Here is a 21,847-nt window from a genome sequence, read left to right on the forward strand (position 1 = left end):
GAAATATTTCTCAAAGACTAACTTCGAAACAGTTCCAAAAAATGTTACATAGGAAGAACTTTACAAAGTAAGACTACTATATAAATCGACTAGTTAACTTTTTTGAAAGATCAAAAGTTTAGACTTTAAAACCCACACCTTTAAATTTTTAATTAAAAAAATTAACCATACACATACACATATACACACATGCATAACGTAAAATAAACCAGTGTCCAAAGAAGCTAACAGTCAGTGCCTGAGATGATTACATTAAAATCTATGATTCTACTCATATGTGGACTCTAATGAACAAACTGAACAAAAAAGCAAAATAGAGACAGACTCATAGCTAGAGAGCAGGCTGACAGCTTAGAGGGATCGAACAAAAAAAAGAGAGAAAAGAACTCATGGACACGGAAAACAGTGTGGTAACTGTGCAGGGAGTGTGGAAGAGGGTTTGGGGGAATAAATGGTAATGGAAAAATACAACTAAAAAATAATGTAAAACAAAAAAGTTTTTCAGTCTATATAATCTTTTTTACTTTAACCCTAAGAAAAAAGTTCCTACTCAAACAATTTATGTCTGAATTACCAACAAAATTAATCTAATATGGCAATTCTATCAAATATCATCAGAAATATTTTACAAAGTTGTGAATGAAATGCCCTGTTTGTATTGAGTTCCACTTGTAAATTAAGCCTGTTTCTGTGAAAAACAGGGGGGTGGTGAGGGACCCAATAAAATGAAGAATTTAATCAAGAAAAGAGTTAAGACTGTTACTGGTGGCCTATGGTGCCACAAAGCAGGAATGTGTGGCTTCACCTTCCTGATTGTAGGTTTTCCCCTCCTCCACAGTTCCCTTTGGACCAGAAGAATTCTTCTATACCGTTGGGATTCTGCAACTTTATACTTAAAGCTTCTGGGAGTTTGTTTCCCTCCTTCTTGGTCTAAATGGTCATAGTTGTTTAAAGAATTAAGCTACCAGATGACATTTACAATCAATGATGCATTAATCTGAAGCTAAGTTAAATAAAACCAATAAATTCGCAGTTTAATTTATATACTTAACTTTAAAAATATTTAAGTACCTTTAAATCCAGGAAAAATGGTTTAAAATGTAGGAATTTTTTTTTAATTTTAATATCCCACAATATTAGAAATTTAACATTGACACAAATTTTTAAAAAGAAGCCTCTGCTTCTGAATTTCTCCAATTTCTCAACAGATGAAAAACCTACATTTATTGATTTATTGTGTTCAAAAATAAAATTACAGAAAGAAAATTTAAAACATTTTTAAAAAGTAAAAGAAATAAGTACAATTATAGGAACAATATAGTAACTTATTTGTTTATAAACTTTCCCAATAAAGACAGAAAAAAAGAAAAGATTTTTTTGAAAATCACAAATAGCCTTTGAAATAATGGTAGTCCCAGTTCTCATTTGAAGTTGCTGGATTCTAAGTCTTACTCCTTTGTGTATTAAATCTTTGTACTTTAATGTACTAAATATTTGTACTTTAATGAGATGACTGGCTGTAAATTCCTGTAACTGTATATGCTGGAGACAAAAGAAGGGAAGTAACAAGAAGAAACCAAAAGCTTACAGAACATTCCTAAATATCATTTTTTAAGAGAGAACTAATATGTAAGATACAAAGCAGGGGGACAAGATGAAACAGAAAACAGCAAGATCAAATAAATTCTTCACAAAGAAAATCTACAATGGCCCTTGTTTTAGTTTACTTGATTCGGGCTTCTTTAAGTTGCCAGGGAAACAGCAGCACACATATTTCTTTCCTCTTTCTCACTAGACACTATGTACAGGTCTCCAGAATAAATGTGATGAGCTGTGACAGCACCAACCAGAAGCAAAGGGCTTTTAAACATTGTAGGGTTATCACAAGAACCAAGAAAGGAGAACCTAAATAAACAAGGCGGGGGCGGTCCATACAGCTTGCTGAATATTCTATTCCAGGTATGTTTCTCAGTGGATTTTTCTACCAATGATAAGCCTGATAAGAACTTGGCTATTTCTGATTATAGAAGTGTTAACACAGGGAGAAAAAATTTGTTAAAAAGTTTTAAAGTAAATTAAACTGTATTACTAAACAGAAAATCCATTAAAGCTTACAGAGTACTTTTTTAATATAAAGTCAAATCAAGTAGCATTCATGGATGCCTCAGTACATTTCTTTAAGAAACTATGTAAGTGAACTAACTGTCCTTAGTCATTAGTTATTTGAAAAAGTTTTAAGTGAGATATCCTAAAACTAATGTTGAAAAACATTTCTAGTGTGTTTAAGAACTATTCAAAATTAAGAAACATAATAGATTTTTAAAATTTATGAAATTCAATTAATTTATTATTTATACCTTTTAAAATTATCTAACTCTAAGGTTCTTAAATTATTTAATATTCAAGTCAATAAATTTAATTTTTCCATACTGTTTTAAAGACTATAAACATTAAAAAGCAAATGACTGAAAAAAGTTTTTTTACTTTTATGACAAAGAGTTGATTTTTTTTTAAATACTTTTTCTTAGTGTCCTAAATCAACTTCTATCTTCTACCCATCCATCACTTTTCTGTTTCTCAAAGACTGGGCTTCAAACCACGTGCAATGCAAGCACCTGAGCTCCAGTCCATACCGACTGATTCAGAATTCATGGATGAGAGTTCCAGGGCGTCAGCCTTGTAACTAGCTCTCCCAGGTGATTCAAGTGTGAGAATTATTGTTTTAACTGTTAACCCATGAAGTCCTAGAGTTGGTCCTCTTCCACCTCCACCTGTTACACATGCATAATTAAAACCACACCTAACACGTCCACTACTTACAGCTAACAATAAGCTGCCCAGCCTTCCCCGAGCCAGCACCTATAATCCCACCTGACACAAAGAATATTTGTTTGAGTGAACATGATGACTCTCAAACCTGCTTTGTCAACCAAGACCTATCTCTTTTAGGCTCCATCCCTACACACACAGCTATCCAATGGACATGCCCACAGGAATGTCCTAAAGTTATCCTGAATCAATTAGGATTAATTTCGGCTAACTATAACAGAAAAGCCTGAAAGAATAGTGGTTTGTGTAACATAGAAGTTTATTTCTCTCAAATAACAGTCTGGAACAGGATAGTATGAAAATGTTTCTCCACAAAGTTCTCAGGGACTCTAGCTCCTTTCTACTTTCCACTCCACTATGCTTAGAATATGGTCCCTGTTTCATGGTCCAAGATGGAGCTCCACCCAAAACAACCACATTCCTAGCAGCAGGACAAAAGCAGGAGGAAGGAAGAGAGAAGGGTAAATTCATCTCTCTGCAATACACCACCTGGAAGTAGAATATACTACCTGTACTTTTATTCCATTGACCAGAACGTAATCTCATGACCACATCTAACTGCTAGAAAGGCTGAAAAGATAGTCTTTATGTTAGGCAGCCAAATTGCATTACTAAGAAAAAATGGGAGACCAGATACTGAAGACCAACAGCATTCTTAGCTACACAGTCCAAAGTCACTGTGTCCCAAACTGAACACATCAGTTTTCAGGATAAACTCTGTAATTTTAACCTTTGTGATGTGTCCATTCTACCTTTATCTCGATTCTGCCTGACAAACTCCTTCTCCTCTCATAATACTCATATCATGTGTCTTTTTGTGAAGCTTTCCTTTACCCAACCACCTTTCCCTCCAGCCTAAACAGACTGGATATCTTTAGGCCACCTTATATCTAGCATACATCTCCATTTTTACAGTATTAATTCTGTATCATGTTTTTTTTTAATCTATCCCTCCGTCCCTCTTCCAACTTCTTGACAGCAGAAACTATGCCTCATTTATCTTAGCATCATGTGCATACTGATCTGGATCATACTAAATTTGACAAAAATCAATCAATAATGTCTGCTTCCTAAAATTATGGCAGTAAGGAACTGGTAAGCAGTACCTGATAAAAAGAACATCAAAGTATGTAGTATTATAGTATGGGATGTATTAAAAGTCTCAAATTACAGAAAATTTTAAAGCAGTTACAAAAATACAGCAGTCCCTCCTTATACGTGGTTTTGCTTTCTATGGCTTCAATTACCTGTGGTCAACTCCAGGCCAAAAATATTAAATGGGAAATTCCAGAAGTAAATAATTCATATGTTTTAAACTGTGTGCTATCCTGAGTAGCATGATAAAATCTCACACCATACCATTCTCACACACCCAGGATGTGAATCATCCCTTTGTCCAGCATCTCCATGCTGTGTATGCTACCCACCCACTAGTCACTTAGTAGCCATATCAGTTATTAGGTCAACTGCCATGATGTCACAGTGCTTGTGTTCAAGTAATCCTTATTTTACTTAATAATGGCCCCAATGTGCAAAAGTAGTGATGCTGGCAATTTGTATATGCCAAAGAGAAGTCGTAAAGTGTATGTATGTAGAGGGGAAAAAAACATAGTATACATAGGGTTCACTATTACCCAAGATTTTAGATATCCACTGGGGGTTTTGAAACATAGCTCCTGCAAGTAAGAAAGGACTAGTGTAATATGGTTATACTTCTGTGCTCTTACCTAGCTACTGCCCTCCTCCATGCATCTTACCTACTCATTTTCTACACCCATTTTTTCTTTTTTCTGGCATAAAAAAGTTAGTGTGGTAAATTTTAGTATGTTTACATTTGATTCCACTAATAAGTTTATATTTAACTCAGGCCAATGACTGGGTTATATGAATGTATCCCCTTTAAATCTCAGCAGCTATTCCATCACAAAAAAACCAGGTTAGGCATGTCTAAGCCTTTGGAAGAGTCACCAAGAAAGTCTAATGTTTTGATGACTTTTCTCTGAAAGAAAATACCTTGAAAAATCATAATATTCAAATTTATGAAACAGCATTACAACTGATAAATCAATGACTAAAATAACATGAAGGGGGACCCAAAACAATGGAATTTATTTATAAAATATTGTGTATTTATTCTTACATGTTTAAACTTCAGTCACCTTCACTCTCCATTTGATGCAACACACCTATTGATAAGATTTTTCTACTGCTCAAAACAGTTTTTCAACTTGTCAATTTTGATGCTTTTTAGTGCTTCTGCCGTTTTTTGTTTCATCTCTTCTACATCAACAAAACGTTTCCCTTTGAGGACTTTTTTCATCCAGGGAAACAAAAAAAAAAAGTTGCTTGGGATGGTATTGGGTGAATAGGGAGGGTGATGCATGGGGGTCATGCTGTTTTTGGTCAAAAACTGCTGAACGCTCTGCAGTGTGGGCAGGTGCCCTTGTAAATCACCCATCATGTAATGGGCAAACGTGTTGAAGGGGTCTTCAAAAAAAATTCACTGAACGCAGCCTCTCACAATAATTCCCAATAGTATACTGACACAGATAGGTTCCTAAAGCACTCACCTTGCAGGGTAAGCCTGTACTACAAGGAACCTGCCCTCCAGAAGATAATTCCAGTTTTCCTTTTTGGTCCTCCCTGGTACTCATCTACGATGACTTTCATAGAGTTGAAATTGTTCACTGATGTGTAGATTTTACTTAAGACTATCAAAGTATCAATTTAATTTGCAAAATGACCAAAATCATATAAAACATGTAACTTAAGAGTTGTTATGCCCAACCTTTTAAAATCTATCTTCTATATATAAACAATGGAATAATGTGTGTATTTTTAAATTTACTATCAACTATAAAAGAAGCTGAGTACCCCAAAGTGCTTATAATACCAAGGCTTCAACAGTCCAAGTATAGCATCGAGCTTTGCCCATACTCTCCAGTGTGGACTGTCAATTCAGACTATGGTGCTGGGTTGGCCCTCAAGAATTCTAATCATAGCCTTCTTTTATCTCCAGTTATCTGGCCTGGACAGTGCTCTTGCTGTTCTGCCTATGGCTCCAGTGGGCATGAAATGCTAACTACAGTGCCAACAGCAGTTATGTATAGCTCAATAAAATAAAGGAACATGTAGTTACTAATTGTCTTACCATGAGTTCCTGGTGGTTGTAATACATGTCCTGCCAGGTGACACCACCCAACTGGGAAAATATCTCGGCAATAGTACTTGCACCAATAATCAAAAGCTCCACTCCAGCCATCGAATGTGATATGAACTTCATCTCCTCTAACACCTCCAATAGTTGCAGGACATATCATATAAGGGTTCTTTTTGTCTACAGCTTCCAGTTTCATCCCCACTTCAAAATTATTTAGAGGTGGCTTTGGCGGTTCCTATCAAAACATTTAAAAAAGTTTTCATTATTTGGATGTGTTAAGCATTTGCTCAATTGTATTCTTACAGCATTTAGCAACCAAAAATTGAGTTCCATGTATATTAATTAAATACAGATCTCTCTGAAACTCTGCTCTGTAACATCTCACTCTGGAGCAGAGCCAAGAATCTGGAAGGAAACAAAACCAACCTGACAGTAATTCATTTATTTATCCATCTATCCATTCATTCAAGAAATATGTATAATATACTATGTACTAAGAATTCAGGATCCACTGGTGAACAAAAATATCAAAGATCCCTGCTCTGGTGAAGCTTACATTCTAGTGGTGGAGGTAATAAGGTTGAGGGCTGAGTAGGGGAAAGTGGGAGAAGCACTCAACAATAAACTTTAAAAGAGGGAGTCAAACCAACCAATAAATATGTAAATTATAGGGTATGTTAAAAGGTGCAAAGTCCAAAGAGAAGAAACAATAACAGATAATATCCAAAAAGAAACTCAGTATAAAATGCAGACACAAGAACATAAAAGTCAGATATACTCATATAGTCTGAGGTCATTTATGATATCCAATCCAAAATACTTTAAAAAGTAATCCTTAGTTTCAAAAGTTAAAGCATGCAAATACTAACAGGATTCTTAGAAAGCCCAAGTGCTATGATAAAAACAACATCATTTCTTTCAATTTGCATTTTATCCTATTAAATGGCAACATCAGCAACCCAGTCACCCATGCCAGAAGCCTGGAATAGTCCTAGACCAGTGGCTCTCAGCCCAACTGAACATTAGAATTACCTGAGGGCCATGCCACCAGAGAAAGTATTAAACTGGTCTGGGGGGAAGGCGCCTGGACATCAGCACCTTTTAATTCCCCAGGTGATACTAATGTGCATCCAAGGCTGAGAACCCTAGAAACATCCTTTTCCCTTAATACTCACACTCAAAGACCACAACCAGCCAATTCTACTCCCTAAATATCTACAATAAAAACATTAAAAGCTAATCTTCAATTAGTTATATAGGCCAAGCACTGTTTTCCACATATTAATTTAATTCTCAGAACACCCTATGAAGTCAGTGAAATTATAATCCCCATTTTACAGATGATAAAATTTACACACAATTGCCTAAGAATACACCATAATAACAGTAGATTTTTAAACCTAGGCAACCAACTCCATGGAACGCCCTACCCCATCATCTGGCTGGCCAACTCCAACTCATCCATGTCCAAATCCCAGCTCTCTTGGCCTCCTAAAGCTTCCCTAATCAAATCCTACCCACCCGTAGGCCCACCTCAAAGAGAGACACTCTTGCCTTTAACTGTGGAACTACTGTTGGAATGTGTTCCTCAATGAGACAATCAGATTCTCAAAAGCACTACATCTTATTCACATTATTCCCAGCACAGTATCCAACAGCAAGCAGTTTAAAAAGAAAACTTGAATGAACCAAGGAATCACCTGAGGAACAGTAAACAAGCTCTCAATTAAATCTTTCACCAAGTTATAATTTAAGAAATATATCTGGTTCCTTTTTCTTATGCTCCCTTTAAACTCATCTCATTACCCCATATTTTTCCACTATTATCCTTAATTATTGGCCCTCAACGTCCTTAAAAGGACTTTGCATGTAAAAAATAGGTAAATTAAAATTACATATTCTTAATTTATTTAAAACCACACTGAAAGTAAGCAGAGCAAAAGTTAGCTTGATCAAGTATCAAAAACATTTAATAACTAAACAGCTGGTAAGAAACAGAGTTGTATACTGACTAGTGTCAATTGTCTATTACCACATATGGGGAAAAAGGATAACCTTGTAGTTGATAAATTTGTACTAGACATTCACAGAATGCAGAAACATTCAAGGCACACATAAGGATCCCAGGACTTTAAACTGTCATATGAAAGAGTAAGAGTAAGACTTTCTGTGGCAAAGCAAACCAAGTTCAAATGGCAATATACACTTTTCTGCTACTTATTCTCTGAAGATTTTCATACCGTTTATTAATCTTCTAAATTTCATGAATTTACTTATCAATTTAACTTACATCAGTACAGCTATACAAATATTAACAGAACCTTTGAAAGAAAAAAAAAGAAACTGCTCTTTTTGCATAACATAGTAAATGAAAGGGCTTTATCTCAAAATAAGCTACCTCCAGATTTAGATAATTGGTAAAATGGTTCCCTCTGCTGTCCACAAAGGGTAATGATATTTATAGCATTATAGCAAAGCATATATCAAAAGATGTATCATTTATATCAAAGCAACTTTAGTCACTTTTAAAAGTTTTTAAAGAATACAGTTTGTCAACATCAGTTCTTGAGTGACTTCCTAAATATAAAGATATAATTTGCAAAAGCAATAGTAAAATAAACAAGGGATCATTGTTTTTTCTTTTACTGTGAGAAAAAAAATATTGTTCTAGAAGGTGACTAGTAAAGAATGGTCTTTTAATGTCCCCCCTCACTTACCTATGTTTCTCCTTAAAGGATATTTCTTCTCAAATCCCACCAACTCTGAAGCCAATCTCAGTATTATCTGCATTACCCTCTGCCTGGAATATTCTTACCCTTGTAGCCTCATGGCTCCTTCTCTTCCTTTCTTCAATCTTTTAATCTTCTGTGTCCCTAAGCCATTACCTCTCCCAACCCATGCAGAAGCTATTTCAAACCTTTGCCATTCACCTTAAGACTAATAATGTATCCTCATTATATGTTTATTATTTTATTTTTTAAGATTTTGTTTATTTTTAGAGGGGAAGGAAAGGAGAAAGAGAGGGAGAGAAACATCAATATGTGGTTGCCTCTCGTGCACCCCCCACTAGGGACCTGGCCCATAACCCAGGCATGTGCCCTGAATGGGAATCAAACCAGCGACCCCTTGACTCACAGACTAAAGCTCAATCCACTGAGCCACACCAGCCAGGGCTATTTTTTTTTTAACTGACCTTCTCCACAACCAGAGAAGCTCTCTGCCTCAGTAGTATTAGAACACAGTGGACATTCAGTCTATGTATGAATCCTCCCCTCCAGCCTTTGGCAGCTTCCTATTCACAGAGTAGTAAATTGAGGCTATCAGCAACGGGCTCTATCAATATTCTGCCCCCACAATTACAATTTAACTATATCTGAGGACACTGTTCACCTGGCCTTTAGTTCTTGCTCATGTAACTGATGAGCTTCCTAGCTACCAAACAGCAACTAATCAACTTTCCTCTTAACTGACCTCTATTCAGTACCTACTATGAATATTTATACATTATAAAGGTGAGTGGGTATTTCTCAAGGTTCTAACATTGACACTCCTCTCTTCTCCTATATATTCTGAACTATCTCATTCATGCTCAAGGCTCCCATCATTACCGTTGAAACTAAAAACTCCCAAATGCACATAACCAAACAAAACCTTGTTTCTAAGTTTTAAACACTTTACTTCCAAGAGTCTGGTGGTAGTAATCCTTCAAATTTCCCTAAGGCACCCCAACATGTCCTAAACAAAACCCGTCTTCTCCCTCTACATGTATTCATCTTTCTGTACTTTCTAACCTTTCTTAATTCATTTAACATGTACGTACATACCAGGATCAATGATAGGCACTGAGAATACAAAGATATGTTAACTGTTCAAGAGGAACTCAGTCTAGGAAGCAAGAGACAATGAAAATAGTATAATCCAATACCTACAAAGATTGAGATATGCACAAAGTGCTACAGAAGAGTAAGAATGAAAAGGGGGAACTAGGGAAAGTAATTTTGGAGGATTTAATACCTGACTTGAATCTTGAAAGAAAAATAGGAGTTAATCAGAGATAACAAGTTCTAAAAAGAAACATGACATCAACAGGCTTATTACAAGCAATTTAGAATGTAAAATCCAAAGCAAAAAGTAGTAGCCATAAACCAGATCATACAGTACCTCAAAGACCATATTAACAAACATACTTCATCCTGAGTGCAACTAGGAACTTCAGAAGAGTTTCAAGCAGGGGAAAGATGTGGTAAAGCTTCTGTGTCAGGTATTTCTAGCAGTTGTGTGGAAAGGTGAAGATAAGAGGCAGTTATATGACAGTACAGCAAAGAGGGAAACTGGTACATGGGCAATGGTGGTAAGATTAGAAAGAAGAGGCACAACAAATAATTAGGAAGCTAAGTGGCTGGGCCTTTATATTAGCTATCCAGAGGCCAGTGTCAAGGAGGAGTGAGGATAGCTCCTGGCCAATTTTCAAGCTTGGCTGAAAAAGCACCCACAAGTAATTAAGAGTAAGAAGAGAAATCCAATAGAAAAACAGGATAAGGCAATAATCTGGCAATTCACAGAATAAAAGGCCATTAAACACATTTAAAATAAGATCAGTTTCAGTTGTAATCAGTTCAATGAAAATTATAACGAAGGGATACTATCCCTGTCCCCACTTTCAAAAAAAAATCACAAATTTGTTTAAAAGATTTTATTTATTTCTTTTTAGAGAGGGGGAGGGAGGAAGACAGGGAGAGAAACATCAATGTGTGGTTGCCTCTCAAGCACCCCCTACTGGGGACCTGGCCTGCAACCCAGGCATGTGCCCTAGGCTGGGAGTTGAACCAGCGACCTTTGGTGTACAGGCCAGCACTCAATCCACTGAGCCACACCAGCCTGAGCTGATTCATAAAATTTTAAAAGATTGATAATATTCAATATTAGTGAATGTGTGGGAATACAAACATAGCTATACACCAGTAGTGGAGCATAGCTTGGAATACCCTTTTGGAATGCAATTTAACAGTATTTATCAACACTTAAAGCATACATTCCCTTTGAACCAGCAATTCTACTTCTAAGAATGTAGCTATTCACACTTATATAAAAAGTCCTAAGCAAGAATGCTCACTGCAGATGATTTAAACAAGAATATGGAGAGAACCTAAGCATCTATCCTTAGGCAGAAGTTAAATCAATTACAGTAATCCATAATACAGAAGAGTACCATACAACCTGAAATATAAATAAATTGAAATGTAAAGATTTCCAAAATATACATAATTTAGGGGAAAAATTAAATCACAGAACAATATATAAAATATATACCAAATTATGTTTAGAAAATAAAAGCCCATATACGTTTGTGAATACACAGTAAACAGTCTGGGAGAACACAAAACTTCAATTTGTAGAGAACAGTAGAATAGAGGAATAGACAAGATAAAGGGATACTCATTTTTTTACTGTAGCTAAGTGTAGAGTTTGATAATGTGTATGGCATGTGGCTTGTGACTAGCTGATAAAATGGTATGATAAGTAAAATAAATTCAATGCTTTTCTAAAGCCACAGCCCAAGCTAATAGGTGTTTAATAAAAACTACTGCTAACCATTCCCTATTATTAGCTATTCTTACATATGCTTTACAGTGCCCAAAGGACTTACAACATCTGTCTGTTCCTTGCTGGTAGGGCAGCCCACTTTTAGTATTCATGCTACTCAAAGATGTACTCAAGGAATTTTTCTTTTGCAATGCATGAGTCTTATTAATTGATGTGTCACATCCTTATGTCCTTAACCTTCTTCAAAAGTTTTTTAAAACTACAATAAATGTTTATCATTCCTAATATGAACAGTTGTAATAAAATTTAAGTGACTGAACCCTGGCCAATGTGGCTCAGTTGGTTGGAGTGTCATCTGGTAAGGAAAAGGTTGCAGGTTCAATTCCTAGTCAGGGTCCATGCCTGGGACATGGGTTCAATCCCAGTTTCAGCACATACAATCCACAGTTTGGGTGCAGAGGAAAGAGGGTATTTTGGACTGTTGGTGGGAATGCAGACTGGTGCAGCCACTGTGAAAAGCAGTATGGAGATACCTCAAAAAATTAAAAATTGATCTGCCTTTTGACTCAGCAATCCCACTTCTGGTAATACATCCAAAGAAACCCAAAACACTAATCTGAAAAAACACAAGCACCCCATCTTCACTGCAGTATTATTCACAATCGCCAAGATATGGAAGCAGCCCAAGTAGTCCATCAGTAAGTGTCCATCAGTGGATGAGTGGCTAAAACAAGTATGGGACATTTACACAATGGAATACTACTCGGCTATAAAAAAGAATTTTACCCTTTGTGACAGCAAGGATGGACCTAGAGAACATCATGCTAAGTGAAATAAGCCAGTCAGAGTAAGGCAAATACCACATAACTTCACTCATGTAGAATCTAATGAACTAACTGAACTAACAAGGAAAATAGAGAGAGACTCATAAAGAGGAGGATGCCAGCTATAGGGAGTGGTGGTTACGGAGTAGAGGGGTTGAGCAAAAAGGAAAAAGAACTCACAGACATGGGACAACAAAGTTGTGATTGCAGGGAGGAGGGGGAAAAGGGGGGTAAATGGTAATGGAAAAATACAGTAAGAAATAAAGGAAGGGGGGAGGGAAGTAAAGAGGGTATTAATTCATTTTGACTAGTGAATGATTATAATTGAGCTTTCTTCATGAGTTGCTGTTATGGGCTGAATTGTGTGCTCCCACCAACTACAAGCCAAGGAGAGAGGCCTCAAAGAAACCAAGCCTGATGACACCTTGATCTCAAACTTTTAGCCTCCGGAGCTTTCAGAAAATAATTTCTTTTGTTCAAGCTACTGTTATGTACTTACTATGCCCTCCCAAAACTCACGAACTGAAGCCCTAACCCTCAATGTGACTACTTAGGGATAGGGCTTTTAAGGCAGTAATAAAGAGTTAAGTGAGGTTCTAAGGGTAGGGCCCTGATTCAATAGGACTGTTGTTCTTATAAGAAAAGGAAGAGAAACCAGAGATTCCTTTCCCCCTGTGAGGCCATGTTAAAACACAGAGAAAAGGCAGCCATCCATAAGCAGAGGAGAGAGTCCTCACCACAAACCAACCCTGATGGCACTTTAATGTACTTCTGGCTTCCGGAACTGTGAAAAACTAAATTTATTTTGCTTAAGCCATCCAGTCTATAGTATTTTGTCACGTCAGGCTAGCAGACTAATATACTTGCCAACCCAGTAATTTAAAAAGCCTTTTTGTTTTTTCAGGTCAGAGGAGACAAAATATTTAAGTGTTCCTAAAACCATAGCCCAACTGATGGAATCTCTTTAGAAATCTTTTCTTACCTCCTTGAAGAATGTTGCAGGTGCCATTTCAGATCCATCCAGTGTTCGCAAGAGGAACATTGGCCACGATAAGGTATTCATCTGGTACCCTATTTAAAAAATTACATCAGATATCATAAAAAGCTATGATCTTAAAGCAAGCTGGTATTAAAAATAGCTGTCACCTTACTATTCTTCAGAGAATGATTTTCTTATCGAGGAACTCAGGAAATGGGCGAGAGGAGCAGCTGCACTCTCCAATCAGTGCTATGGTACCCACTGTATTGTTTGGCAACAATGCTACAGTATAGGTAGAAACTCTCATTTTAGAAAAGCCACTAGATAGAGTTTGCCAACATACTCATATGTGTTAGGAATAGGCGACAACACTCAGGTCATCCAAGCCAGAACCCAGGAGAGCTTCTATTTCTCACCAACAGCCACACAAGAAGGCAAAGGCTGCTAAAGACTTCCAGCCCCTCTTTTTCACCTGCCTTATTTTCTTTCAGAAGAACACAGTTTTCTGTCTTACTCAGCAAATGTACACTAATGATGGTACACTTTACTGCATGTAAATGTCACCAAAAAAAACCTGCAAATAAACACTGAACTCTAAATGATATGCATGCTACAGTATTCAAAGGAAATGTACTGATGTCAATTACTCTGAAATGCATTTAAAAATAAGATGGATTGAAAAACTGACAGAAGGGCAGATGGACAGATGAGTGATAAAGCAACTATAATAAAATGATAATGGTAGAACCTAGGAAGTGAGTATGTGGGTGCTCATTGTAAAATTCTTTTACCTTATACGTTCGGAATTTTTCATACGTGTTAGAGAAAAATACAGCTCTCACTTTAGTAATCTTTACACACACTAAACATAATCTTCTCTTAGAATTTGTATCAGATGCTATCAAAATAGACTCAACAGGTATCTTTTCTAGAGATCTTACAATTGATGGTGACTATCACAACCTTTGGTAACAGGGTTCTGCTAGTTTAACTGTTTTCTGGGGGCAATCTGCTTCATATAACACTTGCCTCCCTTGATGCCAGAATTGGAGAGAACTTGGCATACATCCTTGATGGATACATGCGTTAAGATAGGGAGGCATATAAATTCCTAGCAATGGGTCCATCAATAGGATAAAACATGCAAAAAAATTCAGACAGATAGTTATTCTATAATAATCCTGTACCAAACTCCCCTATTCTGATTAGGGAAATAATTGTTGCTAGGAAAAAAGGGGGCTGGGGGTGAGGATTTGTAACATACTCCCTTATAATAAGTCAATATTATTAGTGATATCTAATAAAGTTACCCACAGCATAGATTTTCCACACTGTGGTCAGAATGTTGCACAAGAACCATTCTCTGATCCTTATGCATTTCTTTTAACCCCATCTTATCCTACTGCATCATGCCCCTGCTTTTTCTCAGTTTAACATTTTTCTTAATTTTGTAATTCCCTAAAGTCAAATGTAGATTAAAAGGCTAAAAAAATTGATGAAAGTGATATAAAAATTCAAACACAGAAAACTAATTTATGATGTTAGGAAGTCTGAGCAGTGGTTACCTTTGGGAAGTGGGAGGTTATGACTCCCCAGTCAGCAGAAGTGGGGCTTCTGGGATGCTGCTACTGTATTATTTCTTGATTTAGGTGGTGGTTTATACAGGTGTGTTCATTTATAAGCTGTATGCTTATGATCTGTATACTTTTCTGTTTGCATACAAAACTTTAAAAAATCTTTTAAATATAACCTTTAAGATTTCAATAAATAAACCTATTTTTAATAGGAAAACTAAGTAAGTTGTTACATTAAAATGGAAACTATTCAAGTGTAGTAAGCAAACTGGCAAAAATTATGTATTTTGTCTATGTACTACAAAAATATATACTAGTCAGCATGTATTATTATGTATTTCATATCTTTAGTTAATAAACTCTAAAAGTAATCTGAAAAAATAATAAATCTGGCTATATGTTTGAAATACTGGCAATCAAAATAGCTGAATTTCCTTTAAACAAAATACAAAAACATATTACCATATTGTAAACTGAGAAAGTCCAAACAGGAAAGCACTAAGTCTCAGCTCTACACTTACACCTCTTGCAGAATTCTGTATGATTTCAGAAATGTTATAAAAATAAAAAAAAATGTGAATGATATGAAGAAAGAAAAGACGGCAAAAAGCAGAAAACACACCCACCCTAAACCATCTTCTTGGAATAACACATCTCTGAACAGTTTTTAAAAACAGTTTAAGCCAAATTAGGAATAATTAACAATTAAAGCAATAACAGTATAAAAGATATCGCTAAGGATAGCTATTAGTAATAAATCAAACTTTAATTCTCAGAGAATCTTTCACTAATAGTAGACAAAAAAAATCCATTTTCCCATTGTGCTTTATAATAGGGAATTTTCATTTTCAGCACTGTAAAGAAGAAACAAATAGAAACCAAAACCCACCATTCATTCAGAATGTAGAAGTGAAAAAATAAATGAAATCACTTATTATAAAATATCATGATACACCTAAGCAGTAAAAGAAGAAATTTGCCCAAAATTAAAGTCACATACTGTTTACCTTTTAAAAAGTTGGTCTAAATAGAGAGCTTTTTAACTAAAAACCTTTGCTGGTAAATTCCATCCATCTCCTGCTTTTCAAAGACCTAAAGATACTGTCCTACCCATCTCACCATGATTTCTTCCCACTGTAGATGAAATGGAATTCCCAAGTTCGCATCTCTCTGAGCCTGGATATGGAATCCTCTATGCTTACCCCCATACTGAAAATGCTGAACTGCTCCGTGGACAATATTGAGAGAGGAAGTGACTTGTACCAAATGCTACAAACTACTTCCCCGGAAGGGTTTCTGAGTCTGCATGTGTAATCTAGTAGAGCAGCTTTTGACATTTCAAGTTTGAAGGCAGCATGAGTCTTTCCCTGGAGTGGTAAGCCTTTAGCACATATACACCAAATGTGTACTTAGTGAAACTCTCTAAAATACAGTACTGATGAGTTCCTCTCTCACACATTTTCCACAGTAACCACCTGACCATCTATTTGCAAGAATGCCTAGGAGAACAGATTTTTAAAAGGCCATTAAAACTATTTCTACAGAATATTACATTAGTAAGAATGTTATTTTAAAAACTGTTTATCCTTACCCAGTGGAGGCTGTAGTAAGTCCCCTTGCTTTTCACACGTTCCAATGGGCTGTATGTCTGCAGAATCAACAAGTCTCCAAAAGTCGTTTTTGTCATCACTACCATCAAGGCGTAAACATAGCCTGGAACCACTAACTCCAATGATGGTGGCAATACATGTCGAAGACACATTGCGAGGGTCACGGGCTTCCAATTTCATACCAACTTTGAAGTCATTAGTTGGCGGAATCTTCGACTACATATATACATATATATGTGCACACACAGACACACACAAATACAATTTGTTAAAATACATCAATTATGAAAAAAACCAAATGGCCAATTATGTTACCAGAATACTTGAGGAGAATCTTAAATAACAGTCACAGTAGATGGTGAGCAAAGTTAAGAACTACTAAGGGTCAAGAAAAAGATCTCCACATGGACAAACCAAAGGGGAAGTAGTTGAGGGAGGGAGGAAGGGAGGGGGCAAGGGAAAGTGGTGGGGGGGAGGCAGAGACAAATGTATTTGAAAAAATAAATTAATTAATTTAAAAAAAAATCTCCAAACCCTCTCCTTGGCTTGACATGCAGCATAAAAACACTGCCAACTGCTGATCTTACTCATTTTCCCACTTCCAGGCAACCCAAATAAAGCCTCTAAAATGCACCCTGTGTGGCTTTCTAAAATAAGAATCTGATGAGGCCACTCCCTTGAAATAAATCAACTGGTAGTTCACCACCCTTAAGATAAAACCCCAAGTGCTCAGTACAGTTTAGAAGCCCCCACACCTATAATCTCATTTTTATACTATCACCTCTACCCACTTTGTACTCCAGCCACCCCATGCCATTGCTCACACTCAGCTTCTTTTATACCCATGTGCCTTTGTTTTGGATGTTCTCTGTATCTGGGATATTCCTCCCCTCATTCCAACCATCTCATATAGCACCACTTCTGTGAGCCCTCCCAATACGGAGTTATCACACTTCTCATAATTAATTATTTACATGTCTGTCTTTCCTTCCAGATGGGCAGTCAGCCATAAGAGCTTAGTATACCTGACATTAAGTAAATTCTTAATGAATGAATGCAAAGAGACCATCTGGCTCTTAAAAACCACTACCACAATACCACCATCTCCTCACACTACGTGAATCTAACATCACACAGATACCCTTCGACAAGTTAATATTTTACATTAATATATTCAACATCTGCAGAATTTTGGCATACCTGTCTGAAATACTCTGCAGGAGCACTTACAGATCCAGTCTCTTTCAGGTAACTGTCCCAATGGAAATCATCTGGAAATAAAATATAAAAGTTTTTTTAATATATACATCTATACTAACTTTCAGGAATAAAATGGGTCTTAGTTCCATATCTCTTAAAAAATACTTCCTAAGAGCAGATTCAAACTTCCTGATCTGCATTTGATTACTAACACAGATATAAGAAATAAGACAACTTCCTGATAATAACAGCTGATATAAATTACAAGCCAGATCTTCTCAATGTAATGAGGACTACAGCACAGTGATTCTAAAAATGTGGACTCTAGAAACAACTAAAGGACTTTATATAGAATAATAGTAAAATCTACTCATCTGTCTCTAATATAAATTTACTCAAGACATGTATTTTTACTATTTTATCCCATTAACATGACAATGTTTCTTTGTTTTTCATCAGTAGCTAAAGGTGTTTTGGTGTGTGGTCTAACAGAATTTTACGGAAAGAAAAAGTCTGAGAACCAGAGTTGTTTCTCAGTTAGCTAGTCGATCTCCACCCAGGTGTCAAGAGTCTGATGGCAGAACAAATTAGTAAACTAGTCATTAGTACAGTCACTGATATGGATTATTTTAACAATCTACTTTTCTACACAGTCTTAGTGTCCTTTCTCTCAGTAGTCTTCATGATATATTAAAATGCTGAAAAAAAGGTCAGAAAGCAGTACTCCTCCTGGCTTGAACACTTCAATTCACTATGCCAGTCAGATGCGAAAGACACTGAGAGAAATACTTGATAGCTGTATTAAAGGTAATATTAATTAATACCAAGTTTAATTCTCATCAACCATGAGGCTTTTCTATACTCTCATTTAATTTCCTAACTATAAAAATATTGGTTTCAACATTTCCCTATCCTTGGGTAATTTACGTTACTAATCTGTTATATATCCTTTAAAGGATATAACACACTTAAACACACACATAAACAAAGTGCTGATAAATGTTTAACAACCAGCTTTTCCAGAAAATACAAACAAACAAAAAAATCCCGACTGGTAGTGTCTGCAGATTTCTGTGATGTAAATACCAGCACTGCAAGGTGCCAAGGTGAAGTCACTAACCACAAAGGTGGAAAGAGATGGGCACAATCAACTCTCCCGAGATGGTGTGAATCAGCTTCAGCATACCGCTGATACATGTGTACATTTATACGTGTATGTACACATACTATGTATAGTATTAAGCATGTCCTACATAACACTGTACATCCTGCATTTTTAACAATAAATCTAAGAGACTGTTTCCATTACAAAAAAATACTATGTTTAAGTCCGCTTCCAGATAATGTGAAGTGAGTGCTACCACACTGCTGAAAGGTATACAGCACAATGTTGAGAATATGGGCCCTGGAGTCAAATCTGCCTTCTTCCAATCTGGCTCTGTCTCTTTCTAGCTATGTAACCCTGAACAAGACATTTCACTTTCTCAGCCTCAGTCCCTTCTTCTATAAAATGAGGTATGTTATAAATATAGTACAAAGTATTTTGAGAGTTAAGTGAAGCAGCATATATGCAAGTCTCTCAATTAATGGTATATTATTATAAAACTAAATGCCATGGTTGTCATAAGTTTATGAATACTAGGCAGTTTTTTCAAAAGTGAAAACTGAGAACCATGGCTCCAAAATTAAACTGACCAGGATATTTCAGTGACCTCCTAAACACTAACCTGACAATCAGGAAACCCAAGATTCTAACTGAAGCTCTATCAACATATGGTCTTGGAGAGCATTTAAAAAAAAAGAACAAAAAAACCCATGAACTGAGGGTTTGGGGTGTCTGACTAGGATGTCGTTAGGATCTGACATCCCAGGAACAAAGGAGTGCAAGTTGAAAACAATGGCTGGGAAACTAAACCCATTTCACAATTATATGTCAAAGAACTCATCCATAAACTAGTTACATTTGTAAAATTTTTCAATGACATTTTAAAAACTTAATCCATCTCTCTAAAATAATTTTTCAAATATCCTATCAGCATTTGGGTCTGAATGTGCTTTAATTTGAGCTAGCAAATCCTTTATACTGTGCACTATAAGATGGTCATTTTCTATTACATCACTAGCTAAAGACCATATGTAGGATTTAATCACTGGAGCCTTAATTTTTTTTTATTCATAAGGCAAAATTTCTATTCTGCAAAAGCTTGGCTGCCCATGCGCTGAAGACTCTACCAATAACATAGGGGAAACACACATAGTAACAGGCTTTACTAATTTAGATTTGGCACATTTGCAATACCACAGCTGGAATTCCTGACCAGGAGCCAAAATAATCCAAAAGTCTTCGCCAAGCCTGAGATCTCAGTCTGCCTCTGCATCTTATCTTCATTGACAAACTGAAGCAGGGTGGGGAGATTCTCTCTCAGTAAAGAAGCCTAGGAACTGATAAGTTTGCTCCTGAGACAGGTGTACTTTTATAATCTTGTGCTCTGATTATTATTTGCACATGTCCATGGTTCCAACTTCTTGTTTGACTTGTAGTCTACTCTAGTCCATTATTTGTCCAAACACCTTTTGACAAACTGAACATAATCTTTATAAGGCCCCTGGTCGTCTTCAGAGTAAATCAGAATCATAGTGTCTTCTTCCACTGTGAGACTTGGGCTCAGAGTCTAGTAAAGAAGGCGGGCAAAACACCTAGAGGTAGAAGCTTCTCAGCTGAATGATCACAGCACCAACTGCTTCACAGCACTTATCACAACTACAGTTGGACATTTATTTAATGTCTATCTTGCCTCCTAAACTCTAAGAGGGCAGGAATTATGTTTGCCTCATTCATCACTGGATTCCCACAGGTCACCAGTAAGTGCCAAGCACTGCCCTAGGTACTGGAGATACAGCAGTTAAAAAAAAACCCTAATCAGCAAACAAACAAGAAAAATAGAACCAGCAACATTGAAAGAAAAAACAAACCAACAGTAATGAGAGGGAAGGAGAGAGGTGAGTAACAGGGAAAAGAAGGGGAAGTCAAGTCAAGGAACATGTATAAACGACCCACGGACAAAGCCAAAGTGGAGAAGGGTTGAAGCCAAAGATTGAGGGTGGGGCAGGGGAATATGGAAACAAATGCATTTGAACAATTTTAAAAAATAGACAAAAATCCTGGCTCTCTTGGAGCTTACCTTCTAGGAGTCACTCACTGATTTTTAAAATGAGATGTTAAAGTCAGGGCCCTAAGAAATATCTGCAGATATCTGTCAATTTAATTACCCTCATGGTTTAAATCAAAAGTTTGAGAATTTTGAAAAGTTACTAGTTTCAACCTTCAAAAACATATATTCTTAAATTTACTTTTATGAAATTTTCAGAATAGGCAAATCTATAGAGGCAAAAAGTAGGTAAGTGGTTGCCTAGAGCTTGGGAGGCATTAGGGCAATGGGGGAATGATTGCTAACTAGATACAGGATTTCTTTTTAGGGTGATAGAAATATTCTAAAATTGATTGTGGCGGTGGCTGCACAACTCTGTAAATACACTGAGAACCACTGAATTGTATACTTTAAATGGGTGAATTGTATGTTTTGTGAATATATCTCAACAAAACTGTTATATTTAAAAAACAGACAGAGAAGAAGTTGTAGGGATGAGGAAGAACAATCTAACCTAATGGCCTCCATTTCTTTGGTGAGTTTTAGAGGTTGGAGGAAAGAGCTGAAGAATAAGGCCAATGAGAAAAATAAGGAAGCACCAAGGACCCAGCACTGAGAATGATTCCATGGGGATTATCTCTACAGGCAATCTTCCTGTGGGAACAGAAAATCATATATGAACTACTACAAGAGTTGGGCTGGCAGGGCAGGTAAAACAGAAAGACAGAGGGCTTGCCTGGAAATCCCTGATAAATACAGTAAGTTTGCTACAGTATTTTTTTATTCAGCCTTTTTTGTGTGTGTGACTCATCTTCTCATTTTGCTTAAGAGCAGGTGCAATGAGTCAGGTTCTACCTCCTGAATCTATGATGCAGTACTATACACATGCTGTTTACAATAAGGAATTAAGTGTTAATAAAGTTAACATTTACTGAACATTTATGACAAATCTAGGAATTATATTAGGTGCTTTACATT

General features: G+C 36.3%; 1 protein-coding gene across 1 annotated transcript in view; it reads right to left on the reverse strand.

The window, feature by feature from the left end:
* The window catches only part of SCML2 (Scm polycomb group protein like 2), a 62,380-nt gene that overhangs the window by 35,417 nt on the left and 5,116 nt on the right, over positions 1 to 21,847 (reverse strand). The window contains exons 3-6 of the mRNA XM_054581195.1: positions 17,721 to 17,791; positions 16,502 to 16,736; positions 13,340 to 13,428; positions 5,981 to 6,224 (exon numbers count right to left, since the gene is read on the reverse strand). Coding sequence (XP_054437170.1) covers positions 5,981 to 6,224; positions 13,340 to 13,428; positions 16,502 to 16,736; positions 17,721 to 17,791 — 639 coding nt within the window. The remainder of the gene's footprint in view (positions 1 to 5,980; positions 6,225 to 13,339; positions 13,429 to 16,501; positions 16,737 to 17,720; positions 17,792 to 21,847) is intronic.

This window comes from Pteronotus mesoamericanus, unplaced genomic scaffold (assembly GCF_021234165.1).
Source record: "Pteronotus mesoamericanus isolate MK-2021 breed Mesoamerican mustached bat unplaced genomic scaffold, CSHL_Meso_final contig_65, whole genome shotgun sequence".
NCBI classification, from domain to species: domain Eukaryota; kingdom Metazoa; phylum Chordata; class Mammalia; order Chiroptera; family Mormoopidae; genus Pteronotus; species Pteronotus mesoamericanus.